We start from the raw sequence: 19,523 nt of genomic DNA on the forward strand, positions 1-19,523 counted from the left end.
GCACATATTTGCAGTAACAAAAATAAAGCTTCAGATATTTTCAAAAACATTTATTTTTACAAAAATATGCTTAGTTAAAATTACATTTTTTAAAATATGTAGATGGCATAGCATATCATTTTAAATTTAATACTAAAAACTTTAATAACATATTTGTTATACAAAATAGATTTCATGTAACAAATTAGTCTTCAAGATGATATAAAGTAAGAGAAACTAATGACATTTCAACCTGTGGGAGATTAATTTTGTAAACTTTAACTTTAAACATCATGCAGTACAATTCTCAAACTCTTAACATTGTCATGCAGAATTTATCAAGCAAATTTCATTTTGATTGTAAGAATAGAATTTCACTTTTTTAAATCAGAAATATTATTTGTTAGTATTTATCGCATATAATGTATAAACAATATTTACTTTATTAAAGAAGATGATACTTAAGATACTTTATTTTTCTTTTAAAGAACTTATTAATAATTTTAATAAGCATTTTTTTCTACTTTTCTAAAAAAATGTAGTAGACAAAAATCATTTAGGAACAAAACAAGTGCTTAAAATTTTTTTTATTGTTTATTTATATGTAAAAGATTTCATTTGCTCAAGTGCAAAAAAGTAAAAAGTACTTAAAGTCGAAAAAAAAAAGGAATCAAACATCATTAGTTCATCTTACCTATATTCAACAGACATATCACTAGTATGTAGTAACAATTAACACTTATCATAAATGCTAAGATTAACAGCTTAAGATATAAATTCAAAAACATATATCCTTCAAGAGATAAATAGAAACTTAAATAATATATGAATGCTTCATTTACCAAATCAATGTACTTTATAAAAAAAATATAATAGTTTTTTTATTTCTGAAACAAATTATGTTTTATTTAATAACTAAAATTTTTTTTTCTTCTGAAGTGTTAATCAATGCAATTAATACTTACTAGAGAATTTTTTTAAAAATGTTTGCTGCAAAGTTATCAATCTCAAATGCAGCATTTAAATCAATTTTCAAATGTAGCATTTAAATGTTACTTATTCATCACAAGTTAATGAGTAATATAGATGAATCCAACTGCATTCTCATTATAAATACAAAGTTTTATGTTTCTCAAAACTTAAATCTGTCAACAGAAAAATAACCGGTTCCCTTCCAGAAATAATTTTTTGAAAAAAGTCATCCGAAAATTTAAAAATGTCAACATTTTATTAAACAAATTTCTTTCATATCTGCATCTTAAAAAAAAATGCATAGTCTGCATTTTAATTTAAAAATATTCATGTCAGAATATAAAAAAATATATACTGTTTTTTAAATGTTAAAACTTATTCTTTCAGAATTTTCTAGATTCCTACTAAAAGGTTGCAAAATTAAATTATCAAAAACTCTGCATTGACAAATCTTACAGATATAAAATTTTAATACAAATCATAAATTTTAACAAAATTCGAGAACACTAAAATATGAAAAAATAACAAGCGGATAAAAAGGTACTTTGAAAAAATAATAAACATGAACAATTTGCACACACAAAAATTTTCAAAAGTTATCACAAATTAAACAAAAAAAGAAAAACATTAACAAAAAAAAACAAACATTTATTATGGATAATGAAATTATGTAATATGCAATCAAGATGAATAAATATAAAAATTAGTTCAAAGTTTATAAACATACATCATTTTATTCTGAAAGATATGGAGTGCAGCATTCCAAGGATCATTCAACAACCAGGCTCCATGAGCATCAGAAGGTATGGGTGGACGGAAGATTTTTATAGGAAGACCACCTTTTAATGACCAAACACGAGTCTGGTTATCTTTGCCAGTAGCACACAGCAAACCTAAAGTCTCATTTACGCTAAAAGGCTTCTTTTTAACAGAATGGACATGTTCCAAATATTCTGCTACTACTAATGAATCTTTCTTAGCTTCACGATCCTTCAACATTCGGAGATCAAACTAAACAAAAATTATAATCCATTAAAAAATGCTTTTCAGATTAATTACAATAAATCATATGTACAAAAATTTTGTTAAATGATCATGAGTCACCTATTTCTGGGCAATTGTAATTCAGCCAACCAAATACATATCACAGCACCTACTATCTAATAAATAATTTAATTCTAATAAATAATTCACTTAATAAAGTTTGAAGTGAAATTTACTAACACATAGTTATTATTATTATTTTTTTTTTACAATGAATGAAAGATAGAAACCATTTTTGTGAAAGAAACGGCTAAAGTAATAAGCCTGTTTGAAAGCATTTAAAAAAATAAAAAGTAAAGGGGTTTGCATAACTTACCCTGTTCTGTATCAATGAAAAATTAAATTTAAACAAAAATGACTAAAAAAAGTCATACTAGATATAAATGACATGTATATGCACTAACTATCTATCTTATCATTAAAGAAGAAATTATAATGATTTTGAATTATATCTAAATAAAAAGAAATAAACATAATTAGGAAAGATGTGTAAGTCATATATAGAGGAGAAGGGGCTAGACAGGATATTTTTTACAAATTTGTTAAAAAAAACCATATTTAATATAATTTTTAATTCTTGAAATATTTTTTTTAACAATAATTTGGATGTTTACATGCATTCTGGTTTGTATCGGGAATTATGAAGTTTTCCAAAAATAATTTATTTAAAAAAGTTTCTTTTTCTCTACACTTCACGGGGCTAGTGACAAGCAATGTGGCTCAGCAGTGCAAAGAGGGGAAAGGGTACAACCTTCCATTGAGGGTGTAGTTTCTTTTAATAGCACAGGCCTAGTATGAAAAAAATACAAGGGGTCTGATAGCTGAACTTTATGTATCTTTTGGTGCTGAAATGAATAAAAAAAGAGAAAGAAAATGTAATGAAATTTTTTTTATCAAGTCACATTTTCTTGAAAAATTTAATTTTACTGAAATTTTTCGAAAGCATTTTTAAAGTCTGTTTCTTGAAACATGGCTTCGAGACGTTGTGAAAGTTTCCCTGATGAGTTTTGTTATATATGCGGCGTTGTTAAAAATCGCATGAGGAGCATTACAGACTATGTAAGACAACTTTTTTTGTTGCATATGACTCGGAAACCAGGACAAATTACGCTTATGGCACCAAGAAAAGAAGACTGCTTTACGATTTGGAATTCCTATGACGTGGAGGGATCCCAAAGACCACTTTGATGATTGTTACCTTTGTTCTGCCATGTTCGTGTGTATAACTGGAAAAATCAAAGGCTAAAATCTTATCCTAATGACATTATATGCCCCGTTCCTCATGAACCTGATGTGCCTGTGCCTCTAACTGAATTGCCAATCATCTCTTCAAAGTCTTCAGACTCAGAACATCCGGAAGTTCAAGGCTCCAATATCGAATATAAGCCATCTGTAGTCGGTTCACCTCAGCCCTTCTCTCAGGCTGAACTTAATGATCTGACTAGAGATCTGGGTCTTTTGAAGGAGGCAGCTGAATTGTTAGGCTCCACACTGAAAGAACCACTTGTTGGCCAAAGGAACATCTTTTATATTGGTACAGGAATCGAGAAATGGAATTTATTAAATACTTTGATGAAGAGGAGAACTTGGTCTATTGTTTTGATTTTCCTGGATTGATGAGAAAATTTAATGTCATCAACGATAAAGATGAGTGGAGGCTGTTTATAGATTCAACTAAAAGAAACTTCAAAGCTGTCCTTTTTCATCATGGGAGCCAGTATGCATCTGTTCCAGTTGGACACTCTGCATTTTAAAAGAATGCTATGAAAACCTGACTCTCGTCCTGAACAAAATAAAATATATCGATCACAGTTGGACCATTTGCGGGGATTTGAAAGTTATCTCTAAGCTTCTTGGTCAATAAGGAGGATCTACAAAGTTCCCATGTTTCATTTGTGAGTGTGACAGTCGTGACAAGACTCAACATTGAATGTCAAAAAAGAATGGCTGAAAATGGCTGAATGGGTCAAAAAAGAATGGCTGAAAATACAAAATCGGCCATTATTTTCCCAGGCATCAAGAATGTTATTTGAAACAGCTTAGTTTATCAAAAAAAAAAAGTATCATTACCTCTGCTACATATAAAATTAGGTGAAATGAAGCAGTTAGTCAAGGCTGTTCCAAAAGACAGCGATTGTACCAAAATCCGCAACCAGATATCCGCAAACTCATGAAGGATTAAGATTTTGAGACTAATATGACAGCAACGGAAAAAGAAGCTTGGGTTACTTTTAAAGATGTTGTTGGTAAATTTTTGGGTAACTACAAGGATCCTGATTATAAAGAAATTGTAAAGAAAATGCTGGACGAATTTAAAACTTTGGGTTGCTCCATGACTGCGAAAATGCATTTCCTTCACTCACATGTGGACTTTTTCATCGAAAATTTAGAAGCAGTCAGCGATGAACAAGGGGAAAGGTTCCATCAAGATATCAGAGATATGGAGCGTAAATATCAAGGAAGATAGGACAAGAAAATGGTCGCTGACTACTGTTGGATGATAGCTCAAGATAGATCTGAGATTAAGCATAAAAGAAGATCATCAAAAATAAGTTTCAGAGGAAAACGAGTATGTACTTAAATAGAAACTTTTTTCTTTTGTTCTTTGTTTGTTTTGGTTTTTGTTTCAATCTTTCATGTACACATACACAATATTTTATATTCTTGGTCAATCACCAATTTTACAAAAATTATCTTAATAAAAGAAAATTAAAATTGTATGTTGGCTATTTTCTTCTGGAAACTGATGTTTTCTCCTGACCAGAGGTGACTTGAGCGATCTGGCAACAGTATTTTTATTCATTTTAGAAGATTAGTTAATCTCTCAAAAATCAGTTCACATTAAATTTTACATTGATCAAAATGAAAATGATCAAAAGACGACAGTTACCAGATAGTACATGCACAATTGTTTGAGAGAATTCCGTTCCAAATAAGATTTCAGAATAAAAACATCAATATCAATTTTGCAAAAAATCCTGACAGGATTGGGGAAAATGAAAGTCATATTCGAAATCATAGCATCAAATAACATAAAAATCAGCAATAACTTCTCTCGTAATTTTCAAAAACTTCAATTTTGCAGGCTTGTGTAATTGGGAGGACCCATGTCTTTGGAAAATTTTTTTGCTTTATTTTCGAAAATTTTAATATTTTTTTTTTATTATGAGAGTAAAAAAAATAAAAGAAAAAAAGAGCTGCATAACAAAAGTGTTTAAAAAAATAAAACAATCGCTACTCGAGATCTTCTTTCAAAAATGCAGTGAATGCTCTTCACAATTAAAAATTGTTTCGAATCCATCATTCACCCCCAAGGTGTAAAAAAAAAAAACTGGTTAAAATTTTTTCAAGTTACATTTTTTTTTTTGAACAGTGGTATCTAGAGCCATGACTACATATGCCCTGTATTATTTTTAGATTAAACTTCCGAAATAGCATTCTAGTTTCCAAAAAAGGGCATCAAAATATGGTGCAGGCAGACTATATACATGAATTATTTCTGGATTAAACATCCAAAATTGCGTTACAATTTCTAAAAAAATAAATAAATAAATAATCAAGTTTAGTTCTACTTTATCCTTCTAGGCCACACTATTTAACTCCTTGTAAAATTATAAAATGAAATCAAGTAGATTCTCTGAGATCTCTAGATGGAAAACAAAACAGAATTGAATTTAATAAACACAATGAACAAGCATAGATAAACTATAGAATCAAAACATGACTGTCGAACCCAAGTTTTACTTAATTAATAAGAAAATACATTAACTTTAACTTACTTTGCATACTACACCATCAAATGATCCCAAGATGATTTCTTCTTTGTTCCCTAACACACAGCATTCATTTATTCCAGAGTCAAAAAGCTTCAGATTTGTAGGTTCTTCCCGCATTCTTAAATCCATTACTGAAAAAGCTCCATTATGAAGACCACAGTATAAGAGGTCTCCAGTATCATTATATTGGATTGAATGTACATTTCCATAAGCATGTCTACTATATAAACGCCCCATAGAATTTTCAATAGTAACTGAGAGTTCGCTTCCAACTGCAAAGTTTCTTACAAAAGAGTTGCAGCAGCAACTGAATACTGTTGATTTATTCAAGTGATATCTTGCAGGCTGTATATTTTCTTCTCCACCAGCACGGTGAAGTAAAATAATTCTTCCACTTTCTGTCATATAATCATTAGAGGCTATCATGAGAAGTTCTGAATCTCTATAGCCATCACAAAAGTCTTGCACACCAATAACAAAAGCTTTTCTGAAATCAACTTGAGGATCTAACTTTGATGAATCAATATAAACTTCCCCTACAATCTGGTTCCATTTATCTTTAGTTTTCCATAATCCAAAAATATTATGCTGACCACCTTTAATCATCAATACACTTGGTGAAAGTTGATCACTGACTGCCATTACATTTTTACTTGAATCAAAACTCACATCAGTTTTTAATTTTAAAAATGGCGATTCAATGCTAAAATTCTTACGCATTCCATATTCTCTTTGTTGAAGCAAATCAATCATGCTTTTAGGTTTAGGAAAGTTCATTTGAGAAACTGTCTGTTTTACTTCAATTTGCATAACTTCCTTTTTCACATTTGCCCATGGTCCAGTTGCTTCTCGATAGTACCTTTTTGTTATGTGATCGTAAATATATCCTGGAATATCCATTTTTACAATTCCTTTAAAACGAAATTAAAAATGATAATCACTTCGAAATACTAAAATTAATTTAATATGATTCAACAAGATGTGTTTGTCGTTCCTAAACAAAAACAGAATTCTAGAAATGGTATTAGAATCCAACTAGAATAAATTTTACTCCAAATGAATAACGAGCAACAAGCGTGTTCTTATATGTTCGTGTTCTGATTCTGATATTTGTTTGGTATTGTTACGCTTCCAGCTGCCTATTTCTTTTACGCATGAAGGTACCCAAGTTCCCCAAGTATTTAAGATATTGAGACGGTTATTCTTTATATTAATTAAATAATGAAATATAAATCGTAAAATTTTTACTTACATTATGTTTCTTTTTAATAAAATAAGTTCATCAAACTGTTTTTTCATCTAACTGAATTAATAATATATAGGCTATATTTAGCATAGGTAAGTTAGTGAACAGTAATGGGAAGCAGGATTCGATTCTAAGTTCTAATTGTAAATGATGAGAAAAAATATGTTTCAAAACCAGAAGGGAATTATTAATCCACGTTAACAGCCTGTATCACTCAAGATTTGCTTTTATTTTGTCTGCAACTATTAATGATTTTAGAGTTGAACACAGCATGCCGTTATATTTGTAACTATAATCTGTGAACGTCCTATAACTTCATATCTTTTCCTGCCAGCATGGCAAAAGCTGTTGCTGAAGATTATAGATCATCGCTTCTTGATCTAAATTGCAATAGCAAACCTCATATTACCATGCTAACTATGATAGCAGAGGAAAATATTAAGTATTCTTCAGCGATAGTAGATACTATTGTTGACCACATTATGGAAGTAAGTTCGATAGATTATCAATTTCTTAGAATGATGAACATATATATATATATATATATATATATATATTTAAATAGCAATTTTTAGTTTAGCTTGTAAGTGAAAAGTTTATCATTGTGTTTGTAGAATTTCATTTGTGAATAAAACGGTTTAATGGATTAATTTAATTATTGATTTATTTTGAAACTTGAAAGGAGCAGAAGCTAGAATCTTATTACAAAAGTCTAGAAATAATAATTTGAACCAAAGAAACTGTTTAATAATATTGTTGATATATTAGTTGTAATTCTTTAATAATAGTTTATTTTAACCTAGAATAGGGTAATCTCAGTTTTATTAACCCATTAACTGTTCATTATGGACTCAATTTGAGCTACTATGTATTTTCTTCCCTACCTCTATTTATTCAATATTAAATGGAGATACTCTGCTTGGCTTCCCAAGTAACCTATTAAATTAAAAAGATAAAAGTATGGTTTCACTCTTTAAAAACTCTCAATTTGTTTATTTTGTTTCTTGATCTATAAAAGTATTTTATTTTTATTAAATTGGCTATAAATGCCAAAATATTCCCATTAAAATCCATGATATTAACCTTTTAATTGCAGCTAGTCCGGTGAAAATTGTTACATCAAAAACAGGAATTTTTTTTAAAAATATAATCAGGCAAAAAATTCATTTAGTGATTTATAATAGTACATTAAAAAATTGAAATTTTTAAGCTTTTATATGTATTTTTTAATCCTGTCAAAATCATACAAATATTGATTGAAAACTCATAAAAAAGTATTCAGCTAATTTGAAATAAGAGTTTTTTTCTTCAGCAAAACAGCATAGTATAAAAACTAAATATGGAACAAAGAAAGAATTATAGATCATTTAGATGCAGGAAAAATAAAAAACTTATTTTCGGAGATAAATTTTAAGAAAGAGCATTAAATCTAACTAAAATATATTTCTAACAAAATTTACTTATTTCTATTTAATATTCTAAATAAATGTCCTTTCCTGTTTTTGTTGGTGCCTATAAAAGCAATATATTTTTTTTATTTGAGAAAGATTCCTTGGTTTTGTTTTCGGTTACTATTTGGAAAAATGTTAATTTTCCACAATTTGCTGACTAACAGATAAATTGACTAATGAGTCAGTTGAACTTGTATATTTACGTGAGAGAAGTTGTTTTTTCAGGGATAGTGAATTTGATAATATATTGAAGAATTTATTTCAGAATAGTATAAAAGAAAAGTCCAGCTTTTGATTTTTTCAAACAGAAAAATAAAGCATTAGAAAACAAGTACTGTAAAAAAAGTACTTAAGCATCTAAACATTCCAATGCCAAAAAAAAAAATGAAAAAGTGTTGTTTACATGTCCTGTTGATTTTCAGAAAATTCTTGATTGTCATAATATTGGTAAGCCTTATCAAACTTCTAAGAAAATGTGTAATTAAGATGCAAGTATGTCAATATGTATCGAACCAACCTTTAAGTAGTTGTAACAGTGCTCGACTGTTCTCATCTGAACTATCTGATTTAACACAAAATGAAGTTGCAACCTTCATGCTTATTTTCACAAAGAAGCTTAGGTTTACAATCTTTTGTAGATCATCTGAAAACTCAAGCAAACTAAATTCTTAAACAAAGCCTCATAAAAGCCATATTTGTAAATGTCTACCATGATTGAACATCTTCTGTGGCTAGAATTTTTTAAGGAGATCTGACCTGCATTCATTCCACTTATAAGATATGGTGTTGCTTCTACTTACTTGTATGCTCAATATATTAAAGTGGAAGGCAAAACTCGGACTTATATTTGTAATGTGATGGGTGGAGAAATTTGAAAAATAAACATTGTAGCTTCTACACCTGAACTACTTTTTGTTGATTTTGTTATAATAAAAAATAAGACCCAATGTAACCTATTTGTCTGTACTTATTTTAAATGTTATTGAAAAACAGATCTGAAAACTTTATTGTGGTTATTAGAGAGAAAACATCAGTGTGAAAGCTGCATTATCCAGAGTTTAGGGAAAATATCCTTCAATTATAATTCTTGGACCATCACATTTTGCTTCTTTCTAGCGCTGTTGTTGAGGTTTTAGACTGTATGACGTTTGAAATGCAGTTGATATTATTAAAACAGATAAAAGTATTACAAGCCTTATTTAATCACAACCATTCTGACACAGAATTTCATTAAATGGAAAACAAGGTAGGGTAGCAATTTATTTTGTTTGCAGAGCCTTTTCTTTAAAACTTAGCTGTTAGTCAAGAAGCTTATCTTTCCTCTGACATAAAAAGACAACTGCTTGATTATGTATTTTGGGTTTGTGTTGAAAATATGATTAATTTCTTGAAACCTATTGCAGACATGACTATTGTAATAGAGTTCGATTCTCCACACATCCATGACATATATTATAAATTTAGACAACTGGAATCAATCTATAAAAAATAAAGTGAGTTCTTAAATTTTTTTTATCGAAACTGCTATAAGATGGTGGAAACTGAACCCAAATCAAATATTTTATAATATATTTCCAAACTTCTATTGCTATGCTATTTTAACATTTATAATTCTAATTTATTAATTCTCATTTAAAAAAAAAAAATAAAGTGCATCACAATCAATAAAAATTATTTTCTGATATTACACCAGGATAGTATTTATTTACATTATTGAAGGAAACTCTTCTAATAAGTGGGAATGTTAATAGTCTGTTTATTGGAAGAGTTATAGTTAGGTTATTAAGAGTTATGGTTGTAGAAATATTTTATAAAAAATCAGGCATTTGTCTAGGCCAAATTTATTACTGTTTAGCAGTACCTTCACAAATTCAACTTTAGGAAAAACTAGTTTCACAAAATACTACGATAGAAACGATAAGTCCATATTTTTGTGCTGATTTTTTAATAAAATTTTTAATTTTCACAAATTAGGGGAGAGGGGAGGAGTATATTTCAACATGGGGCACCTCTCAACAACTACGATTTCTGCCTTTTAATATTGCTTAATGATTGGCCAATATGCCAGACAATAAGCTTTAATTATGCATAACTGTTGACATTTAGTTTTAAGCACTTTCTTTTTACCACTGTTGTGTTACACTGTGGAACAGGTTTTAACATTCCAAAAGTCAAAAGGCAGTTTTGATTTTAAAACTGTTTATCTACCAGTAATCTTTTAATGAGGGAAGTGACATTTAATCATCTACTAGTTTATTTAAATCTGCTTCTAACTGTATTATTTATTTGTAAAAAGTATTTTTTTAAAGTGGTTGATAATACTTGAACCAAAATGTCTGTACCAGGGGCAGATTTCAACAGTGTTGAAAGGTGCCCCGGGCTTATTATTTTTTTGTTAAGCAATCTTGTAAAAGTCAGTCTGCAAAAAGCCCATTAATTACAGTTGTTACATTTAAAATACTCAACTTTTTCTGTAAGGCATTATTCTAAATTTTTTGAAAAACATGTGAATGTGTTCAAGGAAGCATGTTTGTAAAAAAAATTTAAGTTATATGAAATTTTTTTAAAAGCTTAAAATCAAGATTCAGTTAGTTGCATTGTTGATGAAAATAGAATTTATTAACAAGGAATTCATTAAAAGATTCAATAAAATAATTATTTTCAAATTTTATAAAAATATTCAAGAAAATTTGATTTAGAATAAAAATTTAATTTTAAGAAAATTGAAAAGTTTACGATGTAACATTATATTTAATAAAATGATGAATCCTGTTATTTTACCTTCTTACAGTTAAAAATGGTGCGAACATTTAAAAAAAAAAACTCACTAAACCAGAAGTTAGTGAAGAAAAGCAATGGAAGCTGTCAGAAATAGTGCACCTTTAAGAGCAGCTGCAGACTTATTTGGAATGGACTTTTCAGCTTTATTTTATAGATTAAGAAAAACGAAAGTCAAATAATGGTTTGGTTGGTGAAACCAAAAATGTACAGCTAACACAAAATGCTACAGCTCTAAATATACAATTCAACAAGCTATAGATTCAGCAAGAAATAGTGCACCTTTAAGAGCAGCTGCAGACTTATTTGGAATTGACTTTTCAGCTTTATTTTATAGATTAAAAAAAATGAAAGTCAAATAATGGCTTGGTTGGTGAAACCAAAAATGTGCAGTTAACACAAAATGCTACAGCTCTAAATATACAATTCAACAAGCTTTTGATGTCCAGCAAGAAACCCTGCTTTGTGAATACATAATCACACGTTCAATTCTTAATTATGATCTAGCTTACAGACAAGTTCGACAACTTGCCTATGATTACGCAAAGCGTTTCAACTCCAAAATTCCAAGTAGCTGGGACAAAAATAAAACTTCTGGAATTGACTGGGTTAAAGGTTTTATGAAATGTCACCCACAGCTTACTTTTAAAAAAAACGTAAAACACCAGCTTCACAAGAGCTGCAGCTTTTAATAAAGAAAATGTTGAAGAATTTTTCAACAATTATGAGAGAGCTCTTACTTTCAGTCATTTTACAGTTGATCAAATATATAACTTGGATGAAACTGGAGTTTTAACAGTTGTTCCAGCTCTGAATGTTGTTGCCAAGTTAGGAGCTCGTCAGGTGTGGCAGGTAGTTTCTGGAGAGCGAGGAAGCATGATAATCAATACTTTAGGAAATACTGTTCCTCCCGTATTTGTTTTTGCGAGGGTAAGGTTCCATGACTCTATGTTATTTGGACCACCACCAGGTAGTTTAAGTTTAGTCAACAGTCCCAAAAGTGGATACATGACTGAACTTCTTTTTCTCAAGGTTCTCAAGCATATTAAAAAGCATACACGAGGTTCAACAGAAAATAAAATACTTTTGGTGATGGACAATCATGAATGTCACTGTACACTAGATGCTGTGCTGTTTGCTAAGGATAATGGTATTGTGCTAGTTACCCTTCCTCCGCATTGTTCTGTCTCCAGCTCTTGGATGTCAGAGTCATAGGGACATTCAAATCTTATTAGGCTTGACTTAAGATATTTTCTTAGACCATAAAAACACTTATTGGCCATTGTGATTCTCATGTGTTTTTCTTGTGTAGTGTCGTTTTTATTGTTAATCTTAGACCCCAAATAGGTAAAGCTATCAACGACTTCGAATTTGTATGCTCCAATTTCAAACTGTGTTTCTTCATAGCCAGCTTTTGTGCAAGGCATATATTTAGTTTTATTTTCATTGATTCTTAATCCCATCTTAATGGCTTCCTTCTCCAGACATAAAAAGGATTGTGTTAGTGCTGTCTACATTCGAGCGATAATATCTAAATCATCAGCAAAAGCCAATATTTGAACTGATTTGTTGAAGATATTTCCTCGGGTGTTGATGTTTGAGTCCCTTACTATTTTTTCTAATGTTAGATTAAAGAGGAGACATGCCAAGGCATCTCCCTGTCGTACACCATTTTTAATTTCTATTGGATGGGAAAGACTATTACCATGATTTTGGTTTCACTTAGTGTCAAGCTAATCAACTTCACTAGTTTCTCCGGTATATTAAATTCTCTTAAGGCTGATATTAGAGTTTTTCGGCTAATACTATCATAGGCTGTTTTAAAATCAATAAACAGATGGTGCGTGTCAATACCAAATTCTATTGTCTTCTCCAAAATTTGCTCTGTGATGGAGCACCCCTTCCTGAATCCAGTCTGATAATCTCCAATTATATTCTTGACAAGTGGGGAGAGTCTTTTGAAAAGGATGTTAGAAAATTCTTTATAACTTGTACAGAGCAAGCTAATTCCTCTGTAGTTTGATCAATCTAGTATATCTCCTTTCTTATGTATCACACAGGTCATGCTGGTTTTCCACTCTTCAGGGATTAATTCTTGCTCTCATATAGCTCGTACCAGATCATATATTTTCTTCGTGACACTTGTTCCCCCCCCACTTTTTAGAAATTCTGATGGGATTTCATCGGGGCCTGGTGCTTTATTGTCCTTTAGCTTTTTTATTCCCCCCATCGACTTCTTCTAATGTTGGTGGTTCCACAATATGTTGGTTATAAATTCCAATGTCTTCTGTAGGTGGTTCATGTTCATCGCTAGCTCCATTCAGTAGTTCATAAAAATGCTCATTCCATCTCTCCAATACCTGCATTTTGTTAGTCAAGATTGCTCCATTCTTGTCACGACATGAGGTAGTTCTGGGTTTGAATTCCCTTTGTCCTAGGTTTATTTCCCGAAAGAAAGCTCTACTTTCATTAGATCCCCTTAAATGTTCAACAATTTTTAAAAGATCCTCGAGAAATGCATTCTTCTTTGTTTTATGAATTCTCTTCTCCTCCCTTCTTGCCTCTTTGTATTTAATCTCAGCATTTCTAGAATGTCTCTTATTCAGCATCTTTGTATGCTTCATTCTTTTTTTCTGTTGCCATGTAGCATTCACTATCAAACCAATCTTTCCTTTTAGTTTTCTTAACTTTACCAACAACCTCATTACCAGTCTTAAAGATTGTTTCCTTCTTATCGTTTATGCTATCTTCCTCCCTATGGTTATCCTTAGAGTCTTTAAGGTTACTGTCAATTTGATTCTGGAATTTGAGCTTAATTTCCTCATCTTTTTGTTGTTTACAATCAAACTTTTCCAAACATTTTCCTCGAATCTTTCGAATGTTGGAGATTCTAGCTCGTAGTTTTGCTATTATTAAGAAGTGGTCTAAATCTAAGTTGGCACCTCGGTAGGTTCTTACGTCCTCAATATCCGATTTATGCCTGGAATCAATCAAGAATGGTCTATTTGATTGAATATGATCCCATCAGGAGATCACCAGGTCATTTTATGTATCTTCTTATGCTGGAACATTGTGCTTGGTATGATCATATTATGATCTGCAGCAAAGTCAATAAGTCGCTTTCCATTGTCGCTTGTAGTGTCATGGAGACTAAATTTGCCAATTATTGATCTAAATTCCTTTTCCTTTCCATTTTTTGCATTTGCATCCCCTAGTAACACTTTGACATCATTTTTTGGGCAGGATGCATATAAAGCATGCAGTTCTTCATAAAAGAGCTCCTTTTCCACACTGTCCTTGTCTTCAGTTGGAGCATGAAAAGTAATGAAACTCTAGTTGAAAAAGCTGCGTTAATCCTAATTTTACATAGTCTGGATGATTTGGTGACATAATCTATTAATAATGGCCTAATCCTTTTACTCAGGATAAAGCCTGTTCCAAATATGTTTTTTCTTATCACAACTATAGATAACTGTGTGATTTTTCTTTTCAATTATTCCATCTCCAGTCCATCTGACTTCTTGGATGGCCAGTATATTGATTTCATAGTTTTCAATTTGATCAATCGGCATTTGTAGCCCTTTATTCCTGTTCAAAGAGCGAATGTTCCATGATCCTACTCTCAGTTCCTTAAATCCTTTTCCAGTTCGTCTCCGAGAAATCTGTCCAGGCATATTAGCTCTTTGAGAACTCATAACAATTGTTTTTTTTTTGTTTTTTTTTACAGGGTGAGGTTGTTAGCCTCACGCCTAATCCCCAACCTGGAGGACCAGGGTGTTCCTCTTTGTCTGGTGTCTCCCCTCCGACCTGTCCGGCTTGGGTGACCCTACCAGGAGCCGAAGCTCCCGCCGGCATAGCTCTCGGGATCGACGACACACACAAACCACAACGCCATGTTAAAGTGAGAACACCATTGCTGTGGAAACTTTGATTTTATTAAAGACAAAATAATGTAGAAAAAACCTAAATCAATCCAGTATGTTCATTCATTATTTTTATTGTTATATGAATAAGGTTAATTTTCCGAAATGTATGATATTGTTGCGTTCTTTTTGATTGTTGAAATGTGCCCCACCACCTGTTGAAAACTACCCCCCAGGAGGGGTAGATTTCAACAAAATACATGGTTCACTAAATATGTAAAATTAGGTACTTTGTCTTTGGCTTAGACCTTTGGAAAAAATTGAGAGGTTACCTCAAATATCAATTTAATAAATAAAAATTAGAACTTTTGAAAGGAATAAAGCTTCCCAAATAATTCTTAAGTGAAAACTGTTGAAAGGTGCCCCCCTCTTCCCTATGCCTAAATTTTCACAAAATAGGTACCTCTCGGAAAAACCTAGACAGACCCCTGGAAGTGTTCTTTTTTTTTTATCCATTATCTTTTTATTATATTATATGTTTAATAGAATTCTGTGTGTAGTGAATTGGTGATATCCTATCTTTAGTATTGTTAAAATTTTTATGCGTCTTTTAATATTTTTGTATCTGATTTGTTATAGAACTTATTTCATCACAAGATTCTAAAAAAAACTTTCGTTGCTTTTTAGGTTCATCCTAGTTTGAAATTACCATGTCTTTACCTTGTGGATTCTATTATGAAGAATATTGGAAAACAGTATCTTACTCTATTCAGTGATCAGATAATTAGTCTTTTCTCAGCTGTTTTTGAAAAGGTTTGATTTGCATATGCCATTTATAACTTATGTGTGTTGATTATTTTTATATTAAAAATAAACTTAATTACAATGCTCTGCAGTAAATATTGCAATATTTTCCACTACGAGGATCTTCTAGAAAGTAATATTACTTTCTAATAGGCTAACCAATATTTCATGGTCAAGCTTTGTGCAAATGAAGTTATATCCTTTTTGCTTAAAATTGCTAACCTCTTTAATATATTCACCACTACCAAATATATTCATTCCTTCACTAAATCATTAAGTTCTTGCAGCTTACTTATTAGTTTTGAAATCTGTTCTTTTTTCTCTAATTTCTTGCTTTAACAGATTTTCAGTTTCCTTTGATTTCATACTTGCACAAATTATATTTCAGCTTTCCTTGATGCAATAGTTTGAAAGCTATCAAAATTAACTCCTTTCTTGTTTTAAATATCAGTATAAATTAAGCATATAAATAGATATTTTAGATATAAATGTTAATATTAATGGATGAATCAAAGGGTAGAGAATTTTTTGACCGTGCAATATCACCTATCTTTTTTATTTTTTTATATTTTCATCTTGGACTTTTTCCTTCTATCTTTCTCCACATTTTGTTTTAATTTTTTAAAACATCATATGAAGTGAAAATTTATATTCTTTGCTGTAGAATTTTGAGATTTTTGAAGATTTCGAATGTTTTAACCTTTATTTAGCTCCTTAGTTTATCATGTGCTTAGTTAATTTATTTTAATTTTATTTTAATATAGATTTGTTTTAAATAGCTAAAAATATTGGAAATAAAGAATATTTTTTATTTAATTTTTCTTTATTTTTTCTCTTCATATAATTTTTTTAAATTCATTTTAATCAATTTTTTTCAAACTATTTTAAATGTTACTCTTTGTGGTAATAAATTTTGTTAATTTTATAACAAAACTGTTCTTACTATTTCTTTGACTATCTATCTTTATTTTTGGAAATTACTTTTTTTCCCCTGTGGTATTGTACATCATTTGCAAAATTTCTTCTATTGCAATCTTGATTAGAAAAATAAATTATTAATTAAAAGGATAAAACCAAATGTGAAGAGTAGAATAACAAAAATGTTAAAGGAAAATGTGAAATTAAACAAAATTAATTATGACTTCAGTGCAAAAACCTGGACCGTCTAAATTATCTATTATTAAAATAGATAGTGATATTTTATTGCTTCAATAAAATGGGCAAAGGAAGTTTCTAAAAGCATTAAGAGTAATTTTTTTATGCCATTTCACTTAATATTCTCACTTAAATTTTTTTTTTTTTGCACTCTAGATTTTTTCCTATTCTTTGTCAATTTTTTTTAGAAATTTCTTAACATTTTATAATGTTCACTTGTTTTACACCTTTAAGTGTTGTCGCTGAAATATAAAAAGCCAAGTCAAGAGAAGTAAAATCCCCCTTCTTGATTGATTTGTAAAACTAAGCTAACTCAGAATATAACAGAAGAAATAGTTACTGAATCAAATTTTTAATTTTTATTACAACTTTGAGTAGTCAGTGATTTGCTTGACTTTGGAAACTGTGGGTCATTAAATCTAGGATTTCTGAATTTCTAGGTCCCTTTTATTAATAGGGGGGTTCCTATTAAAAATAGGAATTTTCTACCTCATCATCCATCTATTAATTTGTACATTCATAATTATTCCGTTGATTGACAAAAAAAAAAAATTCAAAACAAGAAAAGGATTAAAACTGGGTTATCAAGGATTTTAATCAAGACAGATTAATTGACATTTGCATTAAAGAAAAGCAACAAGTTATCAGAATTATTTTAATTTTCTCCATTAGATACTACAGTACAGAACCCGTTATCCGGAAATCAGTAAATCGGAAAACCAAAAAACCGGAACGAAATTCGATAAATTTTCCCGACATTTTTTTTAAAAAAAATGTTTTTTTCCTCATAAGATTTTGGGATTTTTCTTTCTTTTTTGAAAGATGTTTACCTTACCATCATTTTGGAAACAATCATTAGTGTATTACTTCGTTTTTTCAAGATTATTTCCAAATAATTTTTTTTAGTTGGGTTTAACAATTAAAAAAACGGCTTTTTGTAGCGATTCAGAAAACCGGAAAAATCAGTTATCCGGAATAGCGATGGTCCCGATCGTTCCGGAAAATCGGTTCCCTACTGTATAAAATTTTTTATATTTTTATATATATACTATATATTGTTTGCGGGTCTCCAGAATAATTAATGCAAAGTTAGTTGGGACATCTTTTATTGTTAAATATAACAAAGAATGACAGAAGAACATATACCTATACAGGTAAAAAGCAGCTGTAGCTATGAGGGCTGGAACATGAATACATTAATATTGAAGAATAGGCATTTAGAAGAATGACCAAGTTTAGATATTCACAATCGTGCAAAGTGAGCTACTCGCTTACGTTGAAAGAGGGAAATTAGCATTAAATTCTAACATATATATATTTAATGTTTGGTTATAATTTTGTTCGCGCAGTATTTTTTCATACTTGAGAATTACGCATCCCAACGCATGTGTTATAACTTATTTTTTGTATTCCCTCTAAGATTTTTTTATTTATTTGACAGATTATAGCATGCAAGCGGAATTACTGGTAGTATTTCTTTCATTTAAAATAAATCATGACAAACTTATTAAAAAACTTTAAATGCTGTAATTTTGGGAGTTTTTATATACCTAGTATTAATTAATTCAAACTTCCATTACTTTTCCCCCCATTTTTATGGAAACACAATCATTTCATATTTGTTAATGTAAAATTATGCTTTACTTGACTAATGTTATTTGCTTTTTTTTTTCTTCTTTTTTTTTTACCTTTTATACAGGGGTTTATATTATTTTTAATAAGGAACTGCATTTGGTAAAAGGACCCAAAAATTTGAAGTGTTTAAAAACCTGTACTTTCTTAAGTCTTGTGGAATCATTGGACATTTCACAATGACTCAACTAACCAATCAAACTTTGATAGCATTTATGGTTAAAGCCTGTAATTTCACAATATTATTTCTAAATCTTGGTGACTCAATTTTCTGATATAGCTAATCATATTAATATCTTTATCAATATCAATTATAAGTTTATACATTTTATAGAAAATTACATCTTTTGTCATTTCATTTACCCTTTTCAATGGAATATTTCATCACATAATTTATTCTAAATTCCAGCTTGCCTTATTTCAATAATTAGTTTTATGGCCAAAAATACCAGTTTAAAAACATTTTAAACTATCTTTTTGATGTTTACAATAAATTTATTTATGGCACCACCTATTACTATTTACAACTGAATACTATATTACATTTTTTTGTTTCTGTATATAATTTCTTTGAGGATGAAAAAGGGATTGTCTGGGTCGATACCTTTTATCTTTAACTATTTTCAGTTTATATATATTATCCAACGCATTTTGAATTGTTCTATTTTAATAGATTCCTGAGCTAGTATTATATAGTTTGCTTATTAATTATTTAAAGTTTTTGATTTTCAGTAACTTGTTGAAAATATTTAACAAGTTACTGATTAGTAAATTATAATTGTGTCTGATTAGAGTTAATTTTAATTATCTCGAACTTAAAATA

General features: G+C 29.8%; 2 protein-coding genes across 5 annotated transcripts in view; one reads left to right on the plus strand and one right to left on the minus strand.

Annotated features, from left to right (window-relative positions):
- Positions 1-37: 37 nt before the first annotated feature.
- LOC107451040 (uncharacterized) lies at positions 38-6,893 on the minus strand. Its single transcript, XM_016067012.4, has 2 exons — positions 5,775-6,893; positions 38-1,962 (listed from the first exon to the last, which is right to left on the minus strand). Exons 1-2 carry the CDS (start codon positions 6,669-6,671, stop codon positions 1,660-1,662), a joined length of 1,200 nt encoding a protein of 399 aa, XP_015922498.1. The 5' UTR covers positions 6,672-6,893; the 3' UTR covers positions 38-1,659.
- Positions 6,894-7,090: 197 nt separating this feature from the next.
- Positions 7,091-19,523, plus strand: part of LOC107451011 (uncharacterized) — a 105,524-nt gene continuing 93,091 nt past the window's right edge. For 2 of the 4 annotated variants that reach the window (XM_043041100.3, XM_016066963.5), the window contains exons 1-2: positions 7,091-7,505; positions 15,797-15,922. In XM_043041100.3, coding sequence (XP_042897034.2) covers positions 7,353-7,505; positions 15,797-15,922 — 279 coding nt within the window. In that variant the 5' untranslated portion in view covers positions 7,091-7,352. The remainder of the gene's footprint in view (positions 7,506-15,796; positions 15,923-19,523) is intronic. The other 2 variants (XM_043041101.3, XM_071187556.2) reach the window with 1 other exon arrangement.

Source organism: Parasteatoda tepidariorum, chromosome 11 (assembly GCF_982258835.1).
Source record: "Parasteatoda tepidariorum strain Cologne lab strain chromosome 11, Ptep-v5.0, whole genome shotgun sequence".
Taxonomy (NCBI): domain Eukaryota; kingdom Metazoa; phylum Arthropoda; class Arachnida; order Araneae; family Theridiidae; genus Parasteatoda; species Parasteatoda tepidariorum.